This window comes from Callithrix jacchus, chromosome 7, assembly GCF_049354715.1.
Source record: "Callithrix jacchus isolate 240 chromosome 7, calJac240_pri, whole genome shotgun sequence".
Taxonomy (NCBI): domain Eukaryota; kingdom Metazoa; phylum Chordata; class Mammalia; order Primates; family Cebidae; genus Callithrix; species Callithrix jacchus.
Window position 1 is genome coordinate 104,346,648 of NC_133508.1, and position 25,237 is coordinate 104,371,884.

The 25,237-nt window shown below is 39.7% G+C and overlaps 1 protein-coding gene and 1 pseudogene across 9 annotated transcripts in view; both read right to left on the reverse strand.

Moving 5' to 3' along the window:
- Nucleotides 1–17,754, reverse strand: part of C7H1orf141 (chromosome 7 C1orf141 homolog) — a 54,556-nt gene extending 36,802 nt beyond the window's left edge. For 4 of the 9 annotated variants that reach the window (XM_078332203.1, XM_035251830.3, XM_054236415.2 and 1 more), the window contains exons 1-2: nucleotides 6,707–6,822; nucleotides 1,412–1,503 (exon numbers count right to left, since the gene is read on the reverse strand). In XM_078332203.1, coding sequence (XP_078188329.1) covers nucleotides 1,412–1,486 — 75 coding nt within the window. In that variant the 5' untranslated portion in view covers nucleotides 1,487–1,503; nucleotides 6,707–6,822. Of the gene's footprint in view, nucleotides 1–1,411; nucleotides 1,504–6,706; nucleotides 6,823–6,971; nucleotides 7,106–17,550 lie in introns of those variants that run through there. The other 5 variants (XM_035251833.3, XM_078332202.1, XM_054236411.2 and 2 more) reach the window with 3 other exon arrangements.
- LOC144577023 (Golgi apparatus membrane protein TVP23 homolog B pseudogene) lies at nucleotides 13,123–13,853 on the reverse strand (annotated as a pseudogene).
- Nucleotides 17,755–25,237: the final 7,483 nt, after the last annotated feature.

A 25,237-nucleotide genomic window follows, 5' to 3' on the forward strand; every position in this document is an offset into this window, starting at 1 on the left:
GATGGCTGCATAATATTCCATGGTGCATATGTGCCACATTTCCCCTGTCCAGTCTATCATCGATGGGCATTTGGGTTGGTTCCAGGTCTTTGCTATTGTAAACTGTGCTGCAATGAACATTCGTGTGCATGTGTCCTTATAGTAGAATGATTATAATCCTCTGGATATATACCCAGTAATGGGTTTGCTGGGTCAAATGGAATTTCTATTCCTAGGTCCTTGAGGAATCGCCACACTGTCTTCCACAATGGTTGGACTAATTTACACTTGGTCATAGGCAATTCTTAAAAACAGATTAAGAATTGGGGTCTTGTGCACCAACTGTTTTTATGCCTTTGCTTTGTGACCTGAGCCATTCTTTTCCCATCTATAAAATGTGGGGGGTAGGATTAGAGGATTATGAAGGCTCCTTCCTAACTCTAAAATAGAGAATTTAAGGAAAGACCTACATATTTAGCAAATATAGATATGATACATAGAGTTCTTGGAACTACAGCAGGCATGTCTCTTCAGCCTGCTCTTCTTCCTGTAGCCACACATGGTGAATCACACCAACCTTCCTCTAGTCACATGAGCCAGAAATAGAGTGAAGAAAGCAATCAAAAGAAGACTTTGTTAAAATCTTTATACAAATGGATTGAAGAAGAAAAACGATTTTGCTAAAAGGTAAGTAAAGGAGCCAAAATGTCTCAGAGCATAGCACAAAGGAATAAAGAGATGAAAACCCTAAAAACAAAGTCAAAGGATATGGGGAACTTCTGCTTCTGCCAATAGATTAAGCACTATGGGAATTAAAATCCTGCTCTCAACAACTAGAAACTCAGACAAAATATATGAAAACAACTGCCTTCAGCTATTAGAAAAAAGAGTAGCACAGATCGCTGAAAGAAGGGAAACAAATGAGCCCAATAGCCCAGCTTACTTCCTGGTGGTAGTTTCAGGCCTGAGGTTCAGGGAAGGGAAAACCATTGGATTGGGGGAACTCAAACCAAATCTTGTGGCCTTGATCTTGCTACAGTTCAGAGAAAGATTGCACCAGCAATCATACCCTTGGGCATTCACCTCAGAGAAAAGGAAACTCATGTTCATATAAAAACCTGGATGCAAATGTCCACGGCAGCTTTATTTTATTTTTTAAGCAGCTTCATTTTTACTAGTAAAATTGTGAAAACAATCCAAAAGCCCTTCATTGGATGATGGGTTGAACTTTCTTGGTATGTGATTGATTGGTACATCTATATAATGGAATACTACTCAGCAATAACATTTTTATATTTTTACACATTACCTTGTCAACCAGTATAATTATTTGCTTTTTACAAATTAGTTTATATAATATTAATGCATCATTAGCTAAAAAGTAAAATTATTGTTAATGATTAAATTGAACTGTAGTTTATACTTCACAAACCTTTGCTCTTCTGGCCAAGATTATCTCTGCTTGCTTATCAAGGACATCTAACTTCTTTAAAATTTTTTCTGCCATTGTCAGTCAGTAAATCCCTATTTTAAAATAAGGAAGAAGAAGAACAAATTAATTCAAATTTAAACATATAACAATTTAGGCATAAGTTTTCAAAAGACCCACTTTTACATTAATGTTTTAGGTAAATAACAGAATTGTGTGGCTCACGCCCTGTAATCCCAGCACTTTGGGAGGCCAAGGGCAGGCGGATCATGAGATCAGGAGTTCAAGACCAGGCTGGCTAACATAGTGAACCCCCCGTCTCTACTAGAAATACAAGAAATTAGCTGAGTGTGTGTCTGTACTCTCAGATACTTGGAAGGCTAAGGCAGGAGAATCACATGGACTGGGAGGCAGAGGTTGCAGTGAGCTGAAACCGAGCCATTGCACTCCAGCCTGTGCAAGACTCCATCTTAAAAAAAAAAAAAATGTTTAAATCACACAGTAAATCATAGAATTGTAAATATGCCCAAGTTTTTTCAATTGAAAGCCATATGATCAGAACTCCCAGATGTGTATAGGCCCCATGAATTTTTAAATTTATGATAAAGGTGAGGGGGAGAAAGTTCACAATTACCATATGAGAACTGTATGTGACTTATACTTAAAGCAACACCAAGTGGCTTGACTTATGTCTATTTTCTTTTTAAACTTTTTAGATTAAAAATCTATCAACCTAGGCATATGACTTAATTTTTCTTTTTTTTTTTGAGACAGAGTCTTGCTCTATTACCCAGGCTGGAATGCAATGGTGTTATCTTGTCTCACTGCAACCTCTGCCTCCTGAGTTCAAGCGATTTTCCTGCCTAAGCCTCCCGAGTAGCTGGGATTACAGGCTTGCACACCATGGCCAGCTAATTTTTGTGTTTTTAGTAGAGATGGGGTTTCACCATGTTGGCCAGGGTGGTCTCAAACTCCTGACCTCAAGTGATCTGTCCTTCTCAGCCTCCCAAAGTGCTGGGATTACAGGCATGAGCCATGGCGCCCAGCCAGGAGTAGGACTTTAGACATACCTATTTTCTTTTTGTCATGATATAATTTTAATGAAAGTAAATGCAAGAAACTCATATAATTAATTACTTCAAATTAAATTGGTCAATGATCAAAGACTGTTAACAGCATGTAGTAGGCAATTAGTCACACATAAGTAGCAGCAGCTAAGCTGGCTAGGTCCCATTGCCATAATAGTTCATATTTCCTCATTAATTAATATTGCTAAAAGTCTCATCTGAGGTCAAGCAGTTCATATTAAGCTTAGGGAGCTGCATGAGACATCAGAACCCGGTCTAATTTACATCTTCAGATGAGAAAAACTGAAGGCCACAAGGTACCCTATCAGTAAAATACAAATAGCTAGGACAGAGTGGAGGCAAGAATCCAGAAACAGCAACCCAAAGCTCCCTTTATTTTTTTATTTATTTAAAAAATTTTTGTAGATAGGCCAGGCATAGTGGTTCATGCCTATAATCCCAGCACTATAAGAGGTCTGGGCAGGCATGTCACTTGAGGTCAGGAGTTCAAGGCCAGCCTGGCCAACATGGTGAAACCCAGTCTGTACTGAAAATACAAAAATTAGCTGGGCGTGGTGGCACATGCTTTTAATCCCAGCTACTTGGGAGGCTGAGGTAGGAGGATCACTTGAACCTAAGAGGCAGAGCTTGCAGTGAGCCGAGATGATGCGCCACTGTACTCCAGCTTGAGTGACAGAGTAAGATTCAATCTCAAAAAAAAAAAAACAAAAAAACTGTAGATGACCATGCAGTCAGTATATTTTTGCTCAGTGAATTAAATGGGCTTCAGTGGCATTTAAGTGTAAAAGTTATATGGTTAACAGAAAGTACTGAATCATCAATGTTTTTAATGAACATTAATGTTAATACTAAGGTCTTTCCAGCCCAAAAAAATCTATATTTCTCCTATATTGTATATTATTCCACCAACATCACATGGAGACAACAGTTCATGAAAAGAGAAAGATTAACGATCCTATGCCAAAAGTTTACATTATTTTGTACTTGTTTTTTTTTTCTACTCTTTTTCCTTCACCATATATTGCCCTGAGTATGAATTCTTCATGCCTTGACAGTGACATCCCATCCCAGCATGCCTTCTATCACGTCACCACATCCAGCCAGATTCTCCCTCTATCACATGATGTAGTCCGGTGTGATAAAGAAATCCCACAGAGATGCTGGGTGTGGTGGTGCATGCCTATAATCCCAGCTACTTGGGAGGCTGAGGCAGGAGGATTGCTTGACCCTAGGAGTTTGAGACCACTCTGGGCAACATAGCAAGACCCCATCTTAAAAAGAAAGAAAGAAAAAAGTAGCCAGGCATGGTAGCATGCATCTACAGTCTCAGCTGCTGGGGAGGCTGAGGTGGGAGGATCAAAAGGTTCATTTAAGCCCAGGAGTTTGAGGCTGCAGTGAGCTATGTTCATGCTACTACACCCCAGCCTGGGTGACAGAGCAAGACCCCATTTCTTTAAAAGAAAATTACACAGAGGAAATTCTGGGCCATGGGGGTGCTGGCAGATAGAATGTCTTGTGACAAACCACACAACGTCAGGTTGCATGCTGGGAAGGGGAGATCCAGGACTGTGAAAGCTGATTATATGAAATGGGTCACTCTTGTGGTACCTAACTAAAACACAGTGAGAAGCCAGGGTAAAGTGAAAGCACTCAGGGCACAAAACATTGCTCCAAAAATGCAGTTCCTCTGGCAGCTGAAATTGACTGCTATAACCTAAACCAGTTGTATCTAATAGCTACTCAAAAGACCTGTGGCAACTCTAAACCAATTTTACCCTCAGCCTTCAGTTACCAATCTTGTCAGTGCCTCAGAACCTCACTAGCACCAATTTGTAACATTTCCTGGTTTTATAAAACCTCTGACCTTCTCTTTGTTCTTTAGATACCACTGCTCTGTGTGTGTGCCCTAATTCCAAATAAATATTTTGATTTTAGAGATTAGTGTCTATATTTTATTTTACTTTGACAGGGTAAAGGTATTTGCACAATGTGAATGCTTATGACATCCTGGGTTTCCCACAGGACAGCAGGGAACAGATTTTGAAAAAGAATATAGGTTATGATTATGTGGGCATATTTTGTTTTCAGACCCAAGAACTATCCCTCTTGTAAAACTAAACTAAACTAAAACTCTCCGAGGAGTTTTAGCTTCTGTGTTTCCCTTAAACGTAATATGAGTTCAAGGGGATGGAGAAGGCTCCCATATTCCTCACCAAAGTTGATTTTACTGGAGACAAAGATTTCTATTTTTCAGCGAGACACAGGTGAATAACTGAAAGAATTAATGTGTTAAAGTGAGTGAGTTTCCCAGTTTGGGAAGGCATAAACTACAAGAGGGCCAGCTGAGACAATGCTGCTGACTTGTGGGAAAGAACAAAGAGCAGGCCTTTTTTTTTTAATTCTTTTTTATTTTTGAGATGGAGTCTTGTTCTTGTTGCCCAAACTGGAGTGCAATGGCACGATCTCAGCTCACGGCATTCTCTGCCTCCCAGGTTCAAGCGATTCTCCTGCCTCGGCCTCCTGAGTAGTTGGGATTACAGGCATGCACCACCATACCCGGCTAATTTTGTATTTTTAATAGAGACGGGGTTTCTCCACGTTGGTCAGGCTGGTCTCGAACTCCTGACCTCAGGAGATCTGCCCACGTCAGCCTCCCAAAATGCTGAGAAAGCAGGTCTTTTTAGAGTAAGGTGTCCTAAACCTCTCACTTTTAGTCACGCCATCTTGAAGACCACATAGGACATTTTATGAGGCAAACTGTCATCCCATTGTACACACACACATAAACACACACACACACATAAACATACACATACACACATGCATGCACATGCACACACAGCTGTATTTTTCTATATACGGTTAGCTGTAGCATGAAAGAATTTTTATGTTTTTGCTTTAAAATATTTTGCTAAGAGTAAATTATTTGGCTATGAATGATTTCTGGAAAATCATTGGCAGATCATGAACTTTTTTAGAGTGAGAAAAACCCCAATTATTTTCAAGGGTCAACAACAGTTTATGAATACTAAATTTGACAGTTAATAAAATTGGCTGAATGTTAGTTTTGTAGTTTTAATTTCACATTTTGAAATGAATACATTTTTTTCAGTTTGCAAATACTTTTCTCCCATAGGCCTTTAGCAATGTGTCGATGGTGCCTAATGGATAAATGGCCCTGGGAAAAAGCGGAGGTGAGGAAACACTATGGATTAACTTGCTTGCTGTCATCATTATGCTTTGTAAGTTCATCAAGGGCCTATTTTGTACCTCCTCAAATAAATTCTGAGAGCAAAGGAACATCAGTACTAATATGAGGGTGTACTCCAAATACTTTGCATGAACTAACTACTAATCTTTTAATGCAAAATGAATCAAGACGATATTAAATGGGCTGGGTGCAGTAGCTCACACCCGTAATCTCAGTATTCCGGGAAGCCGTGGCAGGTGTATCATCTGAGGTCAGGAGTTTGGGACCAGCGTGGCCAACATGGTGAAACCTTGTCTCTACTAAAAATACAAAACATTAGCCAGCCTATGTGGCACACCCCTGTGGTCCTGATTATTCAGGAGGCTGAGATGGGAGAATGGCTTGAACTTGGGAAGTGGTGGCTGCAGTGAGCCAAGATCACACCACTACACTCTAGCCTGGGCGACAGAGTGAGACTCTGTCTAAAAAAAAAAAAACAACTATATTAAATGTTCCTCAGTGTGATCTATATTTATGTTCTTTATCATATCTTTTTAATTTTAATATATACTTTGGTGTTCCTACTTCATACTTCTTTCTGAATTCTCAATAATATATATGAGCTTATATTATTATTTGATAATAAGCATTTATTTATTCATTTGGTCACTGGCTACCTAAATGTATTACATGACGACATTGTGCTAGGTATTCTATCAAATTTACTGAGAAAGTTGGCACCTGATAAACATCTTTCTTTGTGACCCCTATCTTCCTAGAAAAAAGAGATGCCCTCTCCTATTTCACTAAGAAAATAGACAAACAATTAAAGCTTCTTCAGCTCCTACCTCTCATACCAAAGTGTTATTCATTCCCATCCATTCTGCACTTTAATTTTAACAGAGGTGTTGGTTCTCCCGACCAAAGCTAATCCCTCCTGATATACTCTAAACTCCATTACCTTCAGTCTCCTGAAAGAATTATCTCTATTAGTTATCACCTTTCTCCTATGCCTTTTACCTCTTTTCTTCACGAATGTCTTCCTCTTAGCATACTCAAATTTATTTGCAAAAGAGAAAAAAGTTCTTCTCCTGATCCTACTAGTTATCTCTCTCATCTTCTGAAGCATTCTACTTAGAGTTGGGGGAAGTGTGCTCATCTAGAATATAGGGCTCTGATGTGGTCACAATAGCTTAACTCATAGACTCTCAGGGGTGGAATGGATCAATGGTCTCTCACAGAATTCTATTAACAGTGGGGCAACATTAACATCAAGAAGACAGACCTTTGTTATCCTTGCTTTGATTTCCATTGCCAGCATCCTTCTTCAGACCTTCAGGTTGTCACTTACCATCCTTTGGGTTACTGCTCTATACACCCCCCTAGTTTGCCTGCCCCAAAGCTTCCTCCTCATTCCTCAAATATTGATTCTTCAAAATGCCATCAGGCTGGGTATGGTGGCTCACACCTGTAATCCCAGCACTTTGGGAGGCCAAGGCAGGCAGATCACTTGAGGTCAGAAGTTCGAGACCAGCCTGGCCAACATGATGAAACCCCATCTCTACCTAAAAACAAAACAAAACAAATAGCCAGTCATGGTGATGCATGCCTGTAATCCTAACTACATCACACTACTGCATTCCAGCCTGGGCAACAGAGCGAGACTCCTTCTCAAAAACAACAAGCAAACAAACAAAATGCCATCAGAGCTGTCTTTCTTAAACCAGAAACTGATCAGGATCAGTTCCAGCCCACAAACCTTGGCTTGCTCTCATAACCTGAAGAATGACACCCAAACTCTTCAGAAGATATATGAGACCAGTCAAGAAAAGAGAGTCCAGGATCTGACTCAGCTCCCCTTTCTGGTTTATCCATCCTACCCCTTTCTGTTCCACCATTTTCTACCATTCCTACTTCCTGGGCATGTCCTTCCATTTTCCCAAGCATGTCCCTCACTCAAGCATTTCCTTCTACTCAGAATGTTCTCCCACATGTCTCAGTCAAAAGCCTACTCTTTTTTTCTTTTTGCCTTGTAAACAGGAATTTTATACAAAAACAAAGTTTTGCACCTTCAAAGCTATCACTCCAATAAGACACTAATTCAATTAAACAAATAATCTTTAAAAACATTTTAACAATGTACAAATATATTCACAACATAATCTGCTGATTAAGACTTCAACATGAATGCTAAAGAGCTTCAACATAATGAAGAATCTACAACAACTAACAGGCAAAACAGCCACTTAGCATCAAAATGGCAGTATCAAATTCACACATAACAATATTAACCCTAAATGTAAATGGACTAAATGCACCAATCAAAAGACACAGACTGGCAAATTGGATAAAAATCCAAAACCCATCAGTGTGCTGTATCCAGGAAACCCATCTCACATGCAAGGATACACAAAGGCTCAAAATAAAGGGATGGAGGAAGATTTACCAAGCTAATGGAAAGCAAAAAAAAGCAGGAGTTGCAATTCTCATCTCTGATAAAATAGACTTTAAAGCAACAAAGATCAAAAGAGACAAAGAAGGCCATTACATAATGGTAAAAGGATCGATACAACAAGAAGAGCTAACGATCCTAAACATATATGGACCCAACACAGGAGCACCCAGATACATAAGGCAAGTTCTTAATGACTTACAAAAGGACTTAGACTCCCACACAATAATAGTGGGAGACTTTAACACTCCACTGTCAATACTAGACAGATCAACCAGACAGAAAATCAACAAGGATATCCAGGGCTTGAACTCAGACTTGGAGCAAGCAAACCTGGTGGACATTTACAGAACTCTCCACCCCAAATCCACAGAATACACATTCTTCTCAGCACCACATCACACCTACTCTAAAACTGACCACATAATTGGAAGTAAAGCACTGCTCAACAAATGCAAAACAACTGAAATCATAACAAACAGCCTCTCAGACCATAGTGCAATCAAGTTAGAACTCAGAATTCAGAAACCGACCCAGAACCACACAGCTTCATGGATACTGAACAACTGGCTCTTGAATGTTGACTAGGTAAACAACGAAATGAAGGCAGAAATAAAGAAGTTCTTCGAAACCAATGAGAACGAAGACACAACGTGCCAGAACCTCTGGGACACATTTAAAGCAGTCTCTAGAGGAAAGTATATAGCAATAAGTGCCCATATGAGGAGAATGGAGAGATCCAAAATTGACACCCTATCGTCAAAATTGAAAGAGCTAGAGGAGCAAGATCAAAAATACTCAAAACCTAGCAGAAGACAAGAAATTACTAAGATCAGAGCTGAGCTGAAGGAGATTGAGACACGAAAAACCCTTCAAAAAATCAATAAATCCAAGAGCTGGTTTTTTGAAAAGATCAACAAAATAGACAGACCACTAGCCAGATTGATTAAAAATAAAAGAGAGAACAACCAAATAGATGCAATAAAAAATGAGAAAGGGGAAATCACCACAGATTCCACAGAAATTCAAACCATCATCAGAGAATATTACAAACAACTATATGCGCATAAACTAGTAAACCTGGAAGAAATGGATAAATTCCTGGACTCCTGTGTCCTCCCAAGCCTAAACCAGGAGGAAGCTGAAACTATGAATAGACCAATAACAAGGTCTGAAGTCGAGGCAGCAATTAAGAGCCTACCTCACAAAAAAAGCCCAGGTCCAGACGGGTTCACAGCCGAATTCTACCAGACACACAAGGAGGAGCTGGTACCATTCCTTCTAAAACTATTTCAAACAATCCAAAAAGAGGGAATCCTTCCCAAATCATTTTATGTGACCAACATCATCCTGATACCAAAACCTGGCAGAGACCCAACGAGAAAAGAAAACTTCAGGCCAATATCCATGATGAACATAGATGCAAAAATCTTCAATAAAATATTGGCAAGCCGATTGCAACAGCAAATCAAAAAACTTATTCATCATGATCAAGTAGGATTCATCCCGGGGATGCAAGGCTGGTTCAACATACGCAAGTCTATCAACGTAATTCACCACATAAACAGAACCAAAAACAAAAACCACATGATTATCTCAATTGACGCAGAGAAGGCATTTGACAAAATTCAACAGCCCTTTATGCTAAAAACCCTCAATAAACTCGGTATCGATGGAACGTATCTCAAAGTAATAAAAGCTATTTATGACAAACCAACAGCCAATATCATACTGAATGGGCAAAAACTGGAAGCATTCCCTTTGAAATCTGGTACTAGACAAGGATGCCCTCTCTCACCACTCCTATTCAATATAGTACTGGAAGTTCTAGCCAGAGCAATCAGGCAAGAAAAAGAAATAAAGGGTATTCAAATAGGAAAGGTGGAAGCCAAATTGTCTCTATTTGCAGACGACATGATAGTATACCTAGAAGACCCCATTGCCTCAGCCCAAAAACTCCTGAAACTGATAAACAACTTCAGCAAAGTCTCAGGATATAAAATCAATGTGCAAAAATCACAAGCATTCGTCTACACCAATAACAGACTTAAAGAAAGCCAAATCAAGAGCGAACTGCCATTCGCAATTGCTACAAAAAGAATAAAATACCTTGGAATACAACTCACAAGGAATGTAAGGGACCTCTTCAAGGAGAACTACAAACCACTGCTCAACGAAATCAGAGAGGACACAAACAGATGGAGAAACATTCCATGTTCATGGTTAGGAAGAATTAATATCGTGAAAATGGCTATACTGCCCAAAGTAATTTACAGAATCAACGCTATCCCCATCAAGCTACCATTGACTTTCTTCACAGAACTGGAAAAAACCACCATGAACTTCATATGGAACCAAAAGAGAGCCCGCATAGCCAAGTCAATTCTAAGCAAAAAGAACACAGCGGGGGGCATCACACTACCGGATTTCAAACTATACTACAAGGCTACAGTAATCAAAACAGCATGGTACTGGTACCAAAACAGAGATATAGACCAATGGAACAAAACAGAGGCACCGGAGGCAACACAACATACATACAACTATACAATCTTTGATAAACCTGACAAAAACAAGCAATGGGGCAAGGATTCCATGTTTAACAAATGGTGTTGGGAAAACTGGCTAGCCATGTGCAGAAAGCAGAAACTGGACCCCTTCCTGACACCTTACACTAAAATTAACTCCAGATGGATTAAAGACTTAAACATAAGACCTGGCACCATAAAAACCCTAGAAGGAAATCTAGGCAAAACTATCCAGGACATAGGAGTAGGCAAGGACTTCATGAACAAAACACCAAAAGCATTGGCAACAAAAGCCAAAATAGACAAATGGGACCTAATCAAACTCCACAGCTTCTGCACGGCAAAAGAAACAGTCACTAGAGTGGATCGGCAACCAACAGAATGGGAAAAAATTTTCGCAGTCTACCCATCTGACAAAGGGCTGATATCCAGAATTTACAAAGAACTCAAGCAGATTTACAGGAAAAAAACAAACAAGCCCATTCAAAAGTGGGCAAAGGATATGAACAGATATTTTACGAAAGAAGACATATATGAGGCCAACAATCATATGAAAAAATGCTCATCGTCACTGGTCATCAGAGAGATGCAAATCAAAACCACATTGAGATACCATCTCACGCCAGTTAGAATGGCGATCATTAAAAAATCTGGAGACAACAGATGCTGGAGAGGATGTGGAGAAAAAGGAACACTTTTACACTGTTGGTGGGAGTGTAAATTAATTCAACCATTGTGGAAGACAGTGTGGCGATTCCTCAAGGCCTTAGAAATAGAAATTCCATTTGACCCAGCAATCCCATTACTGGGTATATATCCAAAAGACTATAAATCGTTCTACTATAAGGACACATGTACACGAATGTTCATTGCAGCACTGTTTACAATAGCAAAGACCTGGAATCAACCCAAATGCCCATTGATAATAGACTGGATTGGAAAAATGTGGCACATATACACCATGGAATATTATGCAGCAATCAGAAATGATGAGTTCGTATCGTTTGTAGGGACATGGATGAATCTAGAGAACATCATCCTCAGCAAACTGACACAAGAACAGAAAATGAAACACCGCATATTCTCACTCATAGGTGGGTGATGAAAAATGAGAACACATGGACACAGAAAGGAGAGTACTAAACACTGGGGTCTATTGGGGGGAAAAGGGGAGGGCCAGTGGGAGGGGGAGGTGGGGAGGGATAGCCTGGGGAGAAATGCCAAATGTGGGTGAAGGGGAGAAGAAAAGCAAAGCACACTGCCATGTGTGTACCTATTGCAACTGTCTTGCATGCTCTGCTCATGTACCCCAAAACCTAAAATCCAATAAAAAATTAAAAAAAAAAAAAAAAAAAAGACTTCAACAAAGTTTATAGGACCTACAACAGAATTTACAGGTGCCTAAAATAGTTTGTATATTGGTTTAGTTTACAGTTACATCTATTGCTTTAAGAAATACCATTAATACAAATACATAATTTACAATATCCCCAGTATAGCAAGAAAAATATATAGATTCAGAAAATAAAATCTTTTAGACATTTATTATGCCAAGTATGTAAATGATTATTCCTATAATGACATGAAAGTAATGCTCTTTTAGTGGTAAAAGATGTATTAGCTCAAGTTCCACTGAAGAGCTTTCAATCTAGCTATTCTTTCTGTAAATAGAACAGCAGCAATCTCTGCGTATTTGTTAAATAAACTATGATGATTCCATTTATATTAACTGGGCCTTAAGTAAATGAGTTCTTACAAATAAAAATAAAATTTTAGAAAATAGTTAATACCACTCACCCAATTATTTTCATTTGCTTGCATATGTCTAAGAAATTTTCCCATGAGGTACATATTAAAAACTAACAATTATTTCCAACTTATACATAAGCCAAAGTGCTCACTCTTACCATGGAAGCAAAACTTACTTCTGAAAATAATCTACAGAAATAATATGTAAACCCACAGAGCTTTGAGACAGACTAAGAACACCCTCCTATGTTCTTTGGATCAAAATGTAAAGGTCTCCATTAGCTATGTAAATGAACACTTTCATTAACCTGGGATATATTGATATTATATGGCTGTGTTGTGCATACCTACAGAACATGTGCATACCTATACCACTGAACAAATCTTGACAATGTTTCTAGTGCCAACATATACTTCCTAGCCCCAACTGCTGGAAAGGAAATAAAAACCTAATATGAAAAGTACCTTCCCTTTTTATAAATAAAGTTTTTAAGTGGAAAAACAAAGCCAACACTCCTTGTGGCAACATGGACCAAGCTCTAAAAGATTCAGAGTCAAGAATCTCTTCAGTTGTTCTCCAATGTAACAAAGCACATAAGCTTTCTATTCAGGAATCTGATCACCTCCAGTGATTTGTCTTAAAAACTGCTTTCCGCCGGGCGCAGTGGCTCACGGCTATAATCCCAGCACTTTGGGAGGCCAAGGTGGGTAGATCACTAGGTCAAGAGATTGAGACCATCCTGGTCAACATAGTGAAACCCCGTCTCTACTAAAAAATACAAAACTTAACTGGGCATGGTGGTGCAGCCAGCTATTCAGGAGGCTGAGGTAGGAGAATTGCTTGAACCCAGGAGGCGGAGGTCGGTGAGCTGAGATCGCACCATTGCACTCCAGCCTGGGTAATAAGAGTGAAACTCCATCTCAAAACAAAACAAAACAAAACAAAAAACTGCTTTCCAAGATATGAAGTAGCCATGCTGGTTAAATTCTTTCTGCTGCCTACCTTACATCTGATGTAACCATACAGGTTGGCACCTTGTAGCACCACACCCATGACAACCACCATTAACCACTTTACTCTGAAGAAGGGGGCACTAAAGGTAAATATCACCCACAGCACTGGACAGGCAATAAGTCCCAACCAAAAGATTCTTGATTCAGCCTCTGACACAGTTTTATTCTCTTGAAAGGATTCCTTTCTAGATTCAAATACCCAATGGCTCTTTCCATCTTCATCAATGTGATTCCAGCAAGGTAGGCCATCCATTAGTCTACCTGTGACACTCTTCATGGCCCAAAAGTAACATGACAACAAGATAATTGTCACCATACAGATAATAAAGCTGCTGCTGAGCAACTCACAGAGAACATAGGTAACCATTGCACTGACTCATAAGAAAAGTGGAAAAATGATGCTACTGTGAGATGTCGACCACCACCTGTGGATGTCTGGCCTGCAGATCCTGACTCAATGACAGATGAATGAGTGTACTCTTACACCATTACAGTGAAAAGAGTGGGCTAGGGATGGCCATTTGCTGCTTTCTGAGGGTGAAATGCAACCAATCGACCAAGACCATCCACACATTAATTCCATCAAGATTTTACAATAGCGGTACTAAGTTAACACACTTGTGGTTAATTGACATGGTTAAAAGAGTAGTTATAGGATGATAAAAAGCTTTAGGTTCCTGGCCCAGAGTAAACACTATTAACAGGTAACTCCCCCTCCACCAATCTCCCACTGAGAGGACCATCCAACACAAAGTTTACATGACCAAACAGTTAAGAGTAGAGACAAAGGGATGTGGGGTAAACAGACTTAAGGAGAGCCTCCTTCCTATTTTCTCCCTAACTTAATGGACCTGCCACCTTCGGCCTGTCCCAATAAAACCTTTCAGCCTTCTGAAAGGTTTGAGACTAATCTGTAACTTTCCCTAATATATCTTTAACATTTTGCCAGCCACCCTGAGTGAGTATCAACACTACTGGATGTCTGATTTTCTATTTTCTTGGTCTATTAGTCATCTCTTCCACATCAAACAGTGAAACATCTTCAGTGTCATCATTACTATCCTTCTGCAACATCAAAAGCCTCCTCTTTATCAAATATGGTATAAAGACTACTCTTCTATGAATTTACTTGGCATCCTCTCATTCCTTGTCTTGATGACAGTCTTTTACTTGTGTGCTCCTGGCCTCAAGCAACCCTCCAGCATCAGCCTCCTGAGTAGCTGGGATTACAGGCAAGAACCACCATATCAGGTTTTAAGAGGTTTACTCGCTGGGTACAGTGGCTCACACCTGTAATCCCAGCACTTTGGGAGGCTGCAGTGGGCAGATCATTTAAGGTCAGGAGTTTCAGAGCAGCCTAGCCAACATGGTGAAACCCTGTCGCTACTAAAAATACAAAAAAAAAAAATTAGCTGGGCATGGTGGCACACACCTGTAATCCCAGCTACTTTGGAGGCTGAGGCAGGAGAATAACTTGATCCCAGGTGGTGGACATTGCAGTGTGCCGAGATTGTGCCACTGCACTCGGGCCTGGGTGACAGAGTGAGACTCTATCTCAAAATAAAAAAAAAGAGGTTTACTCTTTGACAAAAATCTCTTCCTCACTAGGTTGAATGCTCATTTAAAGCAAGAATTGACTTACCCACCTCCGAATCTCAGCCTCAGGCAAAGCATTTTACATCTCATAGTGATTTGAAAATTACAATTTAATTTGGAGATGTCTCTGAATATAACTTTTTAGAAAAAGTAAGCCTAGTTTATCTGTAATAAATGATGTCACTTCATAATGATCTACTGGAAGACGAAATAATAAGTTGAGTGAATTATTATAAAGTGGGGCTCTTGCAAACCTAAACTTGGTAAAATTGTTTTGAAAGAAAACTTGGATTTATGTTCTTAATTTCTAGCTCAGTAGTGATGTTTTTCGTTGTTGTTTTTGTTTTTTTTTTAAAGAACACAATGAAATAGAGGCCATGCCAATTGGGGCAGAATGAATTCCCAATTACTCTCACAGTAAATCATCTACGGGCCTCACTGCAAAGGCTTATTCACAACAAAAATTGCAGGTCAATATTAATAGCATATCAGAGACTAAGTTGCATCTGAAATAAAAATGTCTTAAATATTTTCAGAGAGCAATTTTAACAGCACCTTTGGGATTAAAAACAAACAAAACGACAACAACAAAACCCAGTGTCGTCAATATAATAGGCTCAGCTGAGAAGGCGTCTTCAGCAAGTTCTAAACGACTCAGGAAAACTAAGAATCTAAAGTCACAAACTAAAGACCTGAGAAATTACCTAGAAAATGGAGGCTAAATTAAAATTCACTTCCATTATTTGGCTTTATTAGTTCAAATGCTTACTCCTTGAGGACAAGGCCACATCTTACATTTTTATGTGACACGGTCCACTATTGAGACCACAGTAAGCACTCACTTCATCTGTTAAATGATTCATGTTTATTCAATAATGAAATAACTGGCTGAGTAGCTCCATCTCACATTCCAAGTACCGACTTAGGGGAATCTTTTTTTTCTTTTTTTCTTTCTTTTTTTTTTTTTTTTTTTTTTGAGACAGAGTTTTGCTCTTGTTACCCAGGCTGGAGTGCAATGGCGCGATCTCGGCTCACCGCAACCTCCGCCTCCTGGGTTCAGGCAATTCTCCTGCCTCAGCCTCCTGAGTAGCCAGGATTACAGGCACACGCCACCACACCCAGTTAATTTTTTGTATTTTTAGTAGAGACGGGGTTTCACCATGTTGACCGGGATGGTCTCGATCTCTTGACCTCGTGATCCACCCGCCTCGGCCTCCCAAAGTGCTGGGATTACAGGCTTGAGCCACCGCGCCCGGCCCTTTTTTCTTTTAAATCTAAAATGTTGATAAATGGCCTATATTATAGGCTGAATTATGTTGCCTCCAAAGTCATATGTTGAAGTCCTAGGCCCCAGGATCTCAGAATGTGACCGTATTTGTATATATGGCCTTTAAAGAGTCAAGTTAAAATGAGGTTCTTAGGGTAGGCTCCCCCATCCAGTATGACTGGTGTCATATAAGAAGAGGAGATTGGGACACCAGGATACACCGAGGAAAGACCTTGTGAGGAATCAGTGAGAAGGCAGCTACCACCCCAAGCCAAGGAGAGAGGCCTCTGAAGAAAACAACCCTGCTCACACTTTCATTTCTAACTTTTAGTCTCTAGAACTGTGAGAAAATAAATTTGTATTGTTTAGCCACTCAGTCTCTGATGTTTCGTCATGGCAGTCCCAGCAAACTAGTACAGCCTGGGCACTGGGAGAACTCGTTTAAAAACCCTCCCATGTGCTTAGCTACACATTATGAATTTTCTTGTTATTTATTTATTTTTATTTTTTGAGACAGGGTCTCACTCTGTCACCCAAGCTGGAGTGCAGTGGTGTGACCTCAGCTCACTGCAACCTCCATCTCCCTGGTTCAAACGATTCTCTTGCCTCATCCTCCCGAGTAGCTGTGTCTGCAGGCGCCCACCACCACACCCAACTAATTTTTGCATTTTTAGTAGAGACTGGATTTCACCATGTTGGCCAGGCTGGTATCAAACTGCTGACCTCAAGTGATCCGCCCCCATTGGCCTCCCAAAGTGCTGGGATTACAGACGTGAGCCACTGCGCCCGGCCTGGAAGGGAAGTTTCTAAGAAAAACTATCAAGGAATTTTAAAACGATGATGTACGTACATCGTGGAGTATTATTGTGGGCGACTAATCAGATAATTATTGGTAAAATTGATTAGCCAGCTGGAAATCGCAGTACAATTACCGCAGGAATGATCAGCTCCCACCAGCCATTCCAGGAGGCTGGGTGTCATCAATTTGGAAATGTATCAGTTAAGCAGCCCCCAGCGCCCCTCGCACCTCTCTCTCTCCGCCCCCGGGTTACCTTATCCCAGGAGCCTACATCCCGCTGGAAACACACGGAGACCTACTCTAACGCTCTATGGCTTTGGTCGTTTCATGGGAAAGCAAAATTAAGGGCAACATTGAGGAAGCTCATTCATATCTAGTTTAGAAGACGCAAAGGGTACTTCAGCGAATCGGGAAGAGCCCCCAGGACCCGCCTCCCGCCAGGTTCCACACTCGCCTGACCTCACTCACTCTCTCCCAGTCCAGGCCCCGCTGGAGAACGTCCCACTGACTCCAGGAACAGAAAGGCCGTTTATGTAAAACGATGTTTTTTCTATTTCGCCTCCCACCCTCCTACAAATTTTGATCTTCAGCTTTTCCAACGCTCCCTCCTCCAGAAACAAACCTCATCTCCTTTCCTCTCTCTTCCGGCTCCGCGGGTTACTCGCCCCGCCCCCACCCTTCCGTCCCTTAGCAACGCGTCCCCTGTCCATAGAAACCGGTTCCCGAGCTCTGCCCACCTCTGAAAGGCTTAAAGAGCAGAGTTCTCTTCTCAGAGGGGCTTCGCCCACAGACTTTTGTCACTGAAAGCTCCGGTGACTCCCCAGATGCTTACGGATATTAAAACAGGTTATGCTGAAAGAGTGGAAGGAGATTTTGTTTCCTCTTCTTGTAACCTCCTTTCTTTCTTTTTTTGTGCTTTCCTGGAAACATCGAATTTCAAAAAAAAGCTTACAAAGTCCCCCATGCAGTTTGCAGGTCTGAATGGAAGACAACAGTTTATATTTGAATATTTGATAGAATATTGCTTTCATGGCTTATGATATTTAAAAAATTTCTTATTTCCAAGGCCAAGAAATCTCCCATGTGGTTAGTAAAATAACCCCTGTATTATACAAGTTGTATAGCAGAGCATTTTTCTGAGTCATAATGGAGGTGCACTCTGACATACATTCTGCTGTATTTACCGTATCCTAAACCATTTGTCCTTGTTGCTCACTTCTGTGAACAGAAGGCTATGGGAGTCATTCATTTTTAGAGTCATAATCTAAACTTGAAAACAACTTGCATTTAATTAAAAATGGTGGGGAATTTCACAACATTGGTTAAATTTTAAGTCAGGAGTTGGTCATCATTCTAAGAATTTACCTTATCTGATGCATCAAAATAGGGTCAAAAAAAAAGCTTTAAAAAACAGCATTTCAACATCTGTGAAAAGAAGAGAAAAAAAAAAAAATCACAAGTCCATAGCTGGGCACGGTGGCTCACACCTGTAATCCCAGCACTTTGGGAGGCCAAGGCGGGCGGATCACTTGAGGTTAGGAGTTCGAGACCAGCCTGACCAATATGGTGAAACCCCATCTCTACTAAAAATACAAAAATTAGCCAGGGGTGGTGGCATGCACCTGTAATCCCAAGCTTACTCAGGAGGCTGAGGCAGAAGAATCACTTGAACCTGGGAGGTGGAGGTTGCAGTGAGCCGAGTTCACTCCACTGCACTGCAGCCTGGGTGACAGAGCAAGACTGTCTCAAAAACAAAAAACAAACAAACAAACCAAAAACAAGTCCATACTAGTGGCAATGGAAAAACTGCAAAAAAAAAAAAAAAGTATACTTATGTAGCAATCAAAATTTGGCTAGAAATTGATATTCATAGTCAATGCATATAAACACTGGAGTTAATTTATTTCAAATATTTAAAATACAATAATTAAAAGTATAAGGTAGTTTGATTATTTTCTTTTTTTTGTTTTTTTTAAGACAAAGTCTTACTTTGTTGCCCAGACTGGAGCACAGTGGCAAGATCATAGCTCACTGCAGCCTCAACCTCCTGGGCGCAAGTGATCCTCCCACCTCAGCCTCCCAAGTAGTTAGGACTACAGGTGCATGCCAGTATGCCCAGCTAATTTTCTTATTTTTATTTTTTATAGAGACAGGGGTCTCACTATGTTGCCTAGGCTGGTCTTGAACTCCTGGGCTAAAGTGATCCTCCTGTCTTGTCCTCCCAAAGTGTTGGGATTACAGACATGAGTAGCCACTGTGGCTGGCCAAGGTAGTTTGAGTCTATCATATTTTTTAAAGCCATATACATTCAAGAACAATGATTTGTATGGAATTGATAACTAGAAACTTGTTGATAGTGGTGATTTGTCTAAGATTGTTATAATACCTTCAGCTCATAAATTTGCACAGAGGTGAAAGTTAGCTTCTTAAGTAAAGAATTGGGTTCAGAAATGTTAGCTACTCATGAATCTTCAGTCAATAAAATGTATAAAGCATGAATCTTATGAAATTCTTAGAATATTATCATTATTTCAGTTAATATTTATGGAACATGTTCTGCATGCCAGGTACTAGGCTACAATTTTAAAATATTTCTGATTTCATCCTTTACTTTGGATGTACACACATACCATGTAGCGTTTTTATGAGTCATAATGGAGGTACACTCTGACATACACTCTGCTGTATTTATTCTTAAACTTAATTAGGATTAGTATCTATGGAAAGGGTATTACCTTTAATTTTAGAAAAGACCTCACTGAAACTCAAAGAAATTATGTGGTTTTCTCAACATTATATAATTAGTAAGTACAATTATTAATATAAAACAAAGTATTTTCCCTTTTATAACGAAAGTTTGGTAAATGTACACAAAAAAGAATTCAAGTGCATTTTTTCCTAACTACTTTCATTGCTCTCAGTTAAATTCAGTATTTACTGAATGAGTTCATGAACCTATTATAGATAAACACTGGGTTAAGGAGCCTAATGAATGTTTTATTTTAAAAGTACACAGATTTCTTAAAACATAAACTGTATTCTATAAGAAGGCAAAGAAAGTAAAATCCGCAGACTTTTTCCTACTTCCCCTTTGAAGGAGGCCAACTACAAAGTTAAAAGGCTCATTCCCTAAAACTGCCCTTACTTCTGACACCAAGTTCAGGGGGCATCAAAACCTTGAGTAGAACCCTCAGGTTCACAGACATCACTGAAAGCTATTGCATTTAGGGTTATAGTTTATTACAAGGAAAGGATACAGATTACAACTAGCCAAGGAAAGTCCATAGGGCAGAATCAGTCCAGAAATACCAAATGTGGAGGTTTTATTTTCCTCTTCCTGTGGAGTCAGGACAGGTTACTCCCCCAGTATTGTAGAACAACAATGCACACACAAAGTTTTGCCACCCGGGGAAGCTCACCCAAGTGTTCAGAATTTGTAGTGTGGCTTCATCACACAGCATAATTGGTCGATTACCCACATCATTAATCTCTACCTCCAAGTTGACTGATACCACGTGACCCAAAGCCCTTGCCTTAAGTCACATTGTTGATCTTTCTGAAGTGGCCAGTCCCCACCCTAAGACTATGCAGGTATGGCCACCTCCCTATCCTAAATCACACTGTTAGACTATCCCATATGACTCAAGGTCTCCAGGCAAACAAAGATCTTCCTAACAGGCATAACATTCCTAGGGCCCAGAGATTATGTCTCAGAAAGCAAAAGCAAAGGTCAGACTTTCTTTTCTTTGGACAAGAGATTCTTTCCTATAAATTATTTACTATACATCTACTAGGTTTAGAAAATATCAAAATTTTTACGCAATGGTCCCCAAATGGTGAAAAGTCTGTGATTCCCCATCCCTGCCTTCTGTTCTCTCTGGAGAAAAGAGAGCATTTTTTACCCCTTGCCCTACACAAACTGTGAAGCCTGGGAGAAATGTCAGTATTCTTCACTGTTCCTAATGTTCCTTCTCCACCTTTAGGTTCCTTCTTCCTAAGGAAAAGCTGCCTCTTCCGATGTTCATGACAACTATCTCCCCATACATATTTACCAACAAATTCCCAGGCACTTCTCACTTTTACAGATTTGGGGACTTTATCAATATTCCTTTTCTTTTCTTTCTTCTTTCTTTCTTCTTTTTTTCTTTTCTTTTCTTCTTTTTCTATTGTATTTATTTTATTTCTTTTTTGATCCCAGTGGAAGGGAATCAGTGCTCCTTTTCATATTAAATCCATTAAGCCAATAGTTTTGCCTCAAAACTCATTATCTTTCCAGATTAAAGCTATCTTTACTTCATGATCTTCTAACTCTGAAATATTAAGCTTTAACAGGTCTTCTCTGATCACTACCTGTTATCCCAATTGCCCATTACCTCTCTTACTCTAGATAATATGCTTCTTGGTCACTTAAATTCCTTCTGTCTCTTTTGTTTGTGAATCCAAGGGACATCTTTCAGGTCCTTTGTTACTTGACATCTGTTCTGAATTGGACAGGTTTTGCTTCTGGCTCTTTGAAACATTCCCGTCCCTTGGCTTCAATTACACAACTCTCCTACTTTTCTTCCTGCCTTACTGATAATTTCCTGAATACCCTCCTTTATGGATTCCTGTTCCTCTGGGGGCGTTAAATATCATTGTGCCCTGGGATTCTTTCTTGTTTTTGTTTGTTTGTTTGTTTGTTTGTTTTCTCTTTTTGTTTCTTTCCTAGGCTTGACATTCCCTTCAGAATTCAGTCAAAGCCATGCAGCACAGAATATAGGACTTCTACCACCTGAGCCCAGTCTGTGTTGAACTGAGTTCCAATTGTCTTTCCAGCTTTATCTCAGCCAATCCATGGAACACAAAGTTACTACCTTGTAATTTAATGGGAATTTTTACTAAGTTTTGGGCTCTTTCTATCTGTTCTTTTCATATTGTTCCCTCAGCACAGGGACTTCAGAACTTTTGCAGCCCCCTGGCTCTAAGGATGGAGAAAGTTATCTATGTTAGGCCAATGAGATCACAACACCCTGAGCACAGTGACTGGCTCAGGGAGAGGCAGATGACTAATGGGAGGCCAGTTAGGGGCCAGGAAAGTTGTTTACAGGACTTTGAGCCTGTAGGGAAGAAGAGTTTCTCTTATAGTCTGCTTGTGATGACAATTTGAGACTTATGCTATGGGAGCCGCTATGAAGACCCTGAGAGTGGAGTCAGTCCAGCAGAAGTGAACTGAGAGGTGGAGCTGGGCAGTAGCAGTTGAGCCAAGGGTCAAGCTTTCACTGAACTAGAGCTACCTTTAGACCTCTTTGGGTAACATGATTCAGTAAGTTCTCTGCGTATAAACATCTGATTTATTTTTCTACTTTCTATAGAAGCCTAGAAAAGGATAATGTGCTCAACAAATATTTGTCAAATGAATGGAAACTGTAAAATGGAAAGATTAATTATCTCAGAGAGCTGGTCTGAGAGGTAAATGATTTACCAATCTGAAATGCCAGGCACAGTGCCTAGCAAAAAGCAGGCACATGAAACGCTCCTTATGTTTCTATGCCTTCAGCACACTACCTGTCGCCACAGTTTATACAGCATAGCCCAAAAACTGCTACTTGAACTTGATTATAAGTTCTAAGAAAACTCACATTCACAAAAATTTGACTTATTTAGTCCTAAACATTTTCCCCATAAGTGTTTTCCTTCATTAAAGACCACAACATAATATTTATTGTTTATGTTTTTAAAGACCACAACCGTAAGCATATTCATTTGTATAGCATCTGCTACAGTTTGAATATCTGTCCCCTCCAAAACGCATGTTGAACTTTAATCCCCAATGTGGCAGTATTGAGAGGTGGGGCCTTAATTTATTTTATTTTATTTTAAAATAGAGATACAGTCTTGCTATGTTACCCAGGCTAGTCTCAAACAACTGGACTCAAGAGATCCTCCTACCTCAGCCTCCCCAGTAGCTGCCCTACAGGCAAAACCCACTGCACCCAGCTTGGTGGGGCCTTTAAGAGGTTCTTGGATCATAAGGGCAGAGCCCTTATGAATGGATTAATGGATTATGGGTTAACGGATTAATGGATTATCATGGGAGTAGGGTTGATGGTTTTATAAGAAAAGGAAGAGAAACCTAAGCAAGCTTAGCCCCCTCACCATGTGAGTTCCTGTGCCACCGTGGGACTCTGCAGAGACCTCCCAAGAGCAAAAAGGTCCTCACCAGATGTGGCCCCTCAACCTTGCACTTCTCGGTTTTTATAACTGTGAGAAATAATTCCTTTTCTTTATAAATTCCACATTTTCTTATATTCTCTTATAAGCAACAGAAAATAGACTAAGCATCTTACAGTGCTTCACTTACTATACATGCAAAAGCAAAATATTTAAAGTAAAAGATTGTTAGATCTGACTTCATAAATATTTTAAATTTCCGTATGTCAAAAAAGTCATAAAAAATGTAAAATAGGGTAAACTTGGAAATGCATATAAACAAAGAGTATCTTAAAATTTTACAAATCGCTAAGGACAAACACCATAATAAAAAAGAATGTATGTTGAATACAGTCACTTTAAGAAAGAATACTTGTAATCCCAGCACTTTGGGAGGCCAAGCTGGGTGGATCACGAGGTCAACAGATCGAGACCATCCTGGTCAACATGGTGAAACCCCATCTCTACTAAAGATACAAAAAATTAGCTGGGCATGATGGCGCATGCCTGTAATCCCAGCTACTCGGGAGGCTGAGGCAGGAGAATTGTCTGATCCCAGGAGGCGGAGGTTGCGGTGAGCCGAGATCGTGCCATTGCACTCCAGCCTGGGTAACAAGAGTGAAACTCCATCTCAAAAAAAAAAAAAAAAAAAGGAAAAGAGAAAGAAAGAATACTTACAAATGATGATTAATTATATCTTTGATGTTCAATGACATAGCCGAAGGCATATGCATTATGTTCAGGGTATAACCTTACTTAATCTTCTCCATAAGTTTAAGAGGTAGGTGTAACTATGCCTATTTCATAAATGACACCACTGATTCTCAGAGAGATTAAATAACGTCAACTTTCATAGATAGTGAGAGGTTAAATTTTTTTTCATTTCAAAACCCAGGGGCTTTTCACTTCCTCTCACAGCATAACAAAATCAAAGGCTATGCATGTGCTTCCCAAGGAAATCTTAGGATAGATATCCTGTATGTGACTCAAGACATATTTTACAAGTGGGTAAGAGAAAAACAATCTTTAGACTGTTTGAAAATGAGTAGCATGGCTTTTAAGAATATAGTCCTAGGGAGAATTTTTGCTTTAAAAGTAAAATTAAAGGTGAATTCATAATGAATATATAAATATAATTACAAAGGGTACTATTGTCTTATTTTTGGCTCCCTCAAAAGCAGACCAAGAAAAAATGAGAAATTTTGGTATGAGGAGTTTATCTGGGAGGTGATCCCAGAAAGTGTGATGAAGGGAAGCAAAAATGAAATGTCAATGCATTAATCAGTGGGTTACTGCTGTGGGAAACTGGGGCTCAGTTTCTCTGAGTAGCATCTAAGAGTTGATGGAATTGACGTAGAGCATGGTGCAGAACTGCTCCTTCAATGGCTGAGGAGGCTGAAGTACTTTTATTCACCAAATCCCATCTATCATGAATTGATGATTGTTTCATGGACATTATATCTCTGGCACTTCCAGCCTGCATTACAAGTAGACTGAGCACACTCCTGACACCAGAAACTGTCCTCAGGTGGAGAGACACAGGTACTTGAAGTAAGATGCCATTGCATGGAAAAAAAATTTCTATGAAGCTGTAGGCAACTGGGAGAATGGACTGAGGGAATCTAGGCAGGGGATCTGCAGAATATGCCACGGGGATCAACAATAAGTAAATGTGTGTTTGTGTATGTAAGCATGTGTAGCTTGAGTAGAATGAAAAGCTGTTTCATAGTTTCAAAAAGAGTAAAATGCAGAGAAAATATCTTCTCTTGCTTTTATAGACCCTCCTACCACTTGATGGCAGCATACCAAAGTTTAGGTGCTTGAAACTAAAAAACAAATAAATAAAATAAAAAACAATAAGGACCTGAAATGATGACACATATTGATAAGAGCTGCAAAACAACTTTCCCCAAATGTGTTCTTTTCCAGTTGACAGCAAAGCTACTGTTACCGTGTT